At 48.2% G+C, this 6,000-nt stretch overlaps 1 protein-coding gene across 1 annotated transcript in view; it reads right to left on the bottom strand.

Annotated features, from left to right (window-relative positions):
- Positions 1-440: 440 nt before the first annotated feature.
- NWD1 (NACHT and WD repeat domain containing 1) overlaps positions 441-6,000 on the bottom strand; it is a 51,470-nt gene continuing 45,910 nt past the window's right edge. The window contains 4 exon segments of the mRNA XM_045554246.1: positions 441-940; positions 943-1,104; positions 3,600-3,876; positions 5,753-5,877. Coding sequence (XP_045410202.1) covers positions 441-940; positions 943-1,104; positions 3,600-3,876; positions 5,753-5,877 — 1,064 coding nt within the window.

Below are 6,000 nucleotides of genomic sequence, written 5' to 3'. Positions count from 1 at the left end.
AACGAGGTGGCATGGTGGGCCGCGCACCGTGAAACTCATCTCGAATTTTCACTTCCAGGCCTGCAGGTCCCAGAGTCCCAGCACTTTGGGAGGCTGAGACAGGAGGATCGCTTGAGGCCAGGAGTTTGAGACCAGCCTGGGCAAACACAGCGAAATCCCGTCTCTACAAAAAAAATTTTAAAAACTAGCCAGCATGATGGCATGTGCCTGTAGTCCCAGCTACTCGGGAGGCTGAGGCAGGAGGGTCACTTGAGGCCCGAAGTTCAAGGCTACAGTGAGCTATGATGACACCACTGCACTCCAGCCTGGGTGACAAAGTGAGACCCTGTCTCTAAACTAACTAAACAAATAAATATTGCATTAACATATTATTTATCTGCATTGCTGAGTTTTTTTGTACCTCCTTAAACTTTGCTTCCAAGCCAAGTGCCTCACTTTCCTCATCCTCGTTCCACCCTGGTCCCCCCCCCCCCACCGAACTTAATAAATGATGGCTGTTTATTGGTTTTCCAAAGCCAGGATCTAGCAGGACCAGGGTGTGGCGGGCCACGCACCGTGTAGCTCATCTCGAATTTCCACTGGCACGCCTGCAGGTCCCAGAGACACAGCAAGTCTTCCTCGGACCCACTGACCTCCAGCTGCTCCTTGTGGCCGACCTCCACACAGGTGACTCAGCTCCTGTGCACCTGTAAGGGGAACACTTTGGAATTTGTGCACTCGTAGAGGAAGAGGTCGCCATTAGTCATGCCGTAGACCACGCGGTAGTCACTCAGCACAGCCACGCTGGATATAGTCTCGGGCAGCTGGGTGTAAAAGGTGTATGTTGGCCCATCGATGACCAGACAGGGGTCCCCAGGGCTGATGTCCAGGACCAGGACGATGCTGTCATAGGCAATAGCCAAGCGGTCCTCACCCTTGCTCAAGGACATGCAGTTGACGGCTTTCGGGCCTCGGGAGGGGCGATGCACATCACATCCTGCCTGGAATTCAGGGGGAACACCAGGACAGTCCCTGAAACAAGGCCAGTAAAAAGGAGCTTGAACTGCTCAGCAACCTCCAGACACCCGACCTCATTGGAAGTGTCCAGGACGTCTTGTTCCTCACCTGCCAGGGGAGAAGACCACACTGAGAACTCATCATAGAGGCATTGATTGGTTCCCCGGATTTCCTATTTTTTTACATTTATTCTTATTTTATTTTATTTTTTAGAGACAGGGTCTTGCTTTGTTGCCCGGGCTGGAGTGCAGTGGCATGATCAAAGCTCACTGCAGCCTTGAACTTCTGGGCTCAAGCGATCCTCCTGCCTCCGCCTCCTGAGTAGCTGGGACTATAGGTGCGCACTTCCATGCCTGGCTAACTTTTTCTATTTTTAGTAGACACGGGGTCTCGCTTTTGCTCAGGCTGGTCTCGAACTCCTGACCTCAAGTGATCCTCCTGCCTCGGCCTCCCGGCGTGCTAGGATTACAGGCAGGCCACAAGCCACCCTGCCATGCCAATCTGAGCTGTTTAAAATGTAACTCACATCATCTCAGGCCCCTGGTTAACACTCAAAAATGCAGGGGGCTGAGGAGTAGGGTGCGAATCCTGACTTCCCACGACTCGTGTTTACTGTCCTCAAGGCTTCACGTGACCTCTCAGACCTCATCCTAAACTTTTCCTTCACAAATGTCTTCTGCAAAGGGCCAGGAAATAAATATTTTTGGTTCATGAGTCCTATGCACCCAGTTACCTGCTGTTGTACCTCACAGGCAGACGCAGATAGTATGTAAACAAACGCATGCTTCTGGCTTTGGCCCTCAGGCTGCAGTTTGCAGACTCCTATGTCACTGAACACCACTCTCCATTGCTTTGTGTCCCACTCTGCTCCCCAACTCACGGACAAGCACCTTGAGAATAGTAACCTTGTCAGACTTGTGCAGTACCAACTCCTCAGAACCTAGGCTAGTGGGCTGGCACTCAAAACATATCTGTCTAGGCTGGGCGCGGTGGCTCACACCTATAATCCCAGCACTTTGGGAGGCCAGGGCAGGAGGATCACTTGAGCCCAGGACTTCAAGACCAGCCTGGGCGATAATGAGACTCCTTCTCTATAAAAAAACCTAAAAAAGTTAGCCCAGCATGGTGCTGCAAGCACCTGTAGTCCCAGCTACTCGGGAGGCTGAGGCTGGAGGATCGCTTGAGCCTAGGAGTTTGAGGCTGCAGTGAGCTATGATGATGCCGCTGCACTCCAGCCTGGGCAACAGAAAGAGACCCTGTGTCAAAAAAAAAAAAAAGAGGCCCCAAGGACTCCTTTGTTACCGTCTGCCATGTGAGGACAGAGCAACATATGGCCGTCCATGAACCAGGAAGCAAGCCCTCACCGAATTCCAAATCTGTCTGCACTTTGATCTTGGACTTCCCAGCCTCCACAGCCATGAGAAATGAATTTCTGTTCTTCATAAGCCAGTCTATGCTGTTCCATTATAGCAGCCCAAACGGACCGAGGCAGTGGCACCATTCGTCTTCCGGGGCTCCCATGGGATTCCAGCCAAGTTCACATCCTTGCTCTGCCCTCCCCCTGCCCCAGCCTCCTTCCCTCACTCCCTTTCAACACCCCTTCATACATCACTTGTGCAAATATCCTCATCACAGGCCCAGCTTCTAGGGAACATGAACTAAAACTGGGATTGGGCAGCCAGATCACCAATTGCTTTCTGGGGGAAATGTGTAAAATCAAGTCCTGTTTTCAGTCAGCAACTTTCAACCTGCCTAGAGTTGTGGGGGTGTTCTGGATTGAACCTTTGTGTCCCCGCCTCCCAAATTTCTAGGTTGAAATCCTCACCCCCAATGGGCTAGTATTAGGAGGTGAGGCCTGTCTTAGTCCATTTGTGTTGCTATAAAAGAATACCTGAGGCTGGGTAATTTACAAAGAAAGGATGGGTTTTTGGCTCACGGATCTGCAGGCACCAGTGTCTGCTTCTGATGAAGGCCTTAGGAAGCTTCCACTAATGGTAGAAGGTGAAGAGAAGCTGGCGTGTGCAGAGATAACATGGCGAGAGAGGAGAGGAGAGAGAGAAGGGGGAGGTACCAGGCTCTTTTTAACAACCACCTCTCATAGGAACTAATAGAGCAAGAACTTGATCACCCCCTCATCCAGGGAGGGCATTCATCTATTCCTCAGGGAACCACCCCCATGACTCAAACACCTCCCATTAGGCCCCACCTCCAACATTGGGGATCAAATTTCAACATGAGGTTTGGGGGGCAAACATTCAATCTATAGCAGGGCCTTTGCAAAGTGATTAGGCTGAGGGATGGGGCCCTCATTCATGGGATTAGTGCCCTTCTAACAAGATGCCCAAGAGCTTGTGCACTCTCTCTTTCTCTCTCTCTGCAGATACAATGTGAAAACGGCCACCTATGAATGAGGAAACGGGCTCTCACCAGATAGCAGATCTGCTAGCACCTTGATCCTTAACTTCCCAGCCTCCAGAACTGTGAGCAATAAATGTTCATTGCTCAAGCCACCCAGTCTATGGTAACTTGGTACAGCATCCTGAACCAACTAAGACAGCTTCAATTCTGACCCATACACATGACTATACTTATATCTCACAAACCTTCTGTCAAGTCCCAAAAGGTGACTTTGTTTTTGTCCCCAATTTTGGGGAAGTACACGTAGCTTCCATTGTGGGACACTGTAGTGAGGCCAGCGCGGTCCAGAAAGGGGGTAGATTCTTGGGGTTTCTGAGCATTGATGAGATCCCAGACTTTGAAAGATGAGGACTGCCAGGAAGCAGATGCCACCAAAGCCCCACCCCGGGACAGCAGGCTCACAGGGGCCCCAACGCCATCGAGGATGTGCAGCAGGGTCCCCTGTTCCGACAGACTCCACACCTGAGGATAGAGAACAGGAGGGCAGATGTGACGTCTTCCTTACACAACTGTAGCTTGGAAACAGGCTTTATTAAGCCCATTTATCCATTTACGATGAATTTTTAGGCTGCAGCTCAAGGGACTTCACATCTCCCCAACCCCTTAAAGTTCCTCATGCCTCACTGATCAGCTACCACAGCAGTTCCCAAAGCATGTCCCGGGGAACCCCTGCAGAGTACCCCTCGGCCCTTTTAGGGGGTCTGCAAGATCAAAACTATGTTCCTAATAATTCTTTTTTTCTTTTTTGTTTCTTTTTTTGTTCATAATGATTCTAAGATATTATTTGCCTTTTTCACTCTCTTCCTCTGACAAGTAAGTGGTGGAATTTTCAGAAGCTACATGATGTGATAACACACCAAATATGAGAATACAGAATCAAACATGAGAGTCCGTCTGCCTTCTAATAAAGCAAACATTAAAGAGATTTGCAAAAATGTGAAACATTACCACTCTTCCCATGAATTTTTCTTTGGCTTTAAGAAATGTAGTGGTTTTTTTTTTAAAATAAAAGTATGTTATTATGTGACTATCATGTTAATGAATTAATGGATATTTGTGTATCCATAATGAAATATCCCTTTTCATTTTTAATATGGTACATATTAATAGATACAAAATGCAATGAGGGACCCCGGATTATATCCTGGAGGACATTATGCCAGGTGGAATAAACCAGGCACCAAAAGACAAACACTGCATGATCTTATTTATGTGTGGAATCTAAAAAAGTTGAACTCACAGAAGCAGAGAGTGGAATGATGGTTACCAGAGGCTGGGGTGAGAGGGGAGGTGGGGAGATGTTGGTCAAAGGGTGCAAAATTTCAGGTAGACAGGAGGAATAAGTTCAACAGGTCTGTTGTACAACGTGGTAACTATTATTATTAATAGTAACAACATATTGTATACTTGAAACCACTGAGAGTAGATTTTGTGTTCCCACCACACACACAAAAATGAGAAGTATGTGAGCCAATGCATGTTAGTTAGCTGCATGGAGCCGTTCCACAACGTGTACGTATTTCAAAACATCATTGTGGTACACCATAAATACACACTTTTATTATTATTTTTTTTGAGACAGCCTCACTCTGTCGCCCCAGGTAGAGTGCAATGGCATTAACATAGATCACTGCAACCTCCAACTCCTGGGCTCAAGTGATCCTCCTGCCTCAGCCTCCTGAGTAGCTGGGACTACAGGCACATGCCACCATGCTGGCTAGCTTTTAAAAATTTTTAAACAGAACGCCCAGCTAATTTTTCTATTTTTTGTAGAGACGAGGTCTGGCTCTTGCTCAGGCTGGTCTCAAACTCCTGACCTCAAGCCATCCTCTTGCCTTGGCCTCCTCAAGTGCTAGGATTACAGGTGCGAGCCACTGCACCCAGCCAAATATATATTATTTTTGTCAATTTCTTAAAAACTGGAAATAAATAGCTCATAAGAAGGAGAAAGAAAAGAAAACACCACAAGAGGCACTTAAAGAGCTCCCGAGACTATCACGTTACCACGTGCTTCACTCTCCAGCTTTGACAACTTTGAACTTACCGAGAATTTTCTTCCCCCACGACCCTGCTCTGCTCTGAAGGCCAAAATCTTCCCAACATTTCAGGCTCCGTTGGGAACACCAACTCCTCCCTTGAGCATTTTAGTATTAAATAATTCCCACCCACATCTGCCATTGGTGCAGGAGACACCCTCGTGTCCTCTCAATGAACTGCTATATTTTACCTCACTCATTTGTGTGGGTTTCTGTATTTTGCAACTAAAAAAAAATCCCTAAAGAATCACATTTTCTATTCCAGAGGCGGAGGTGAGGATGAGGGTTCCTGGATCTCCCACCTGAATGAGTGCATCGAGGGACCCAGTGACGATCAGGTTGTTCTTAGGACCAAAAACGGCTGTCTGGACTGTGTCCCCGTGTTGCAGATCGGTGGCCAAGAATATGCGCACGGATCTTCCAAACCCTGAACCGGCAGGGAGCTGGGCTTACTCCTCCTGTGCCTGGAGGAGCTTGAGGGTAAGGCGTTCAATCACCAGGGATGTTCTGGAGCACCTGCTGTGTGCCGGGAAGGTGGACATGACCCCTG

The sequence above is a fragment of the Lemur catta genome, chromosome 1 (assembly GCF_020740605.2).
Source record: "Lemur catta isolate mLemCat1 chromosome 1, mLemCat1.pri, whole genome shotgun sequence".
NCBI lineage: Eukaryota > Metazoa > Chordata > Mammalia > Primates > Lemuridae > Lemur > Lemur catta.
This window is presented reverse-complemented; position numbering and strand designations above follow the sequence as displayed.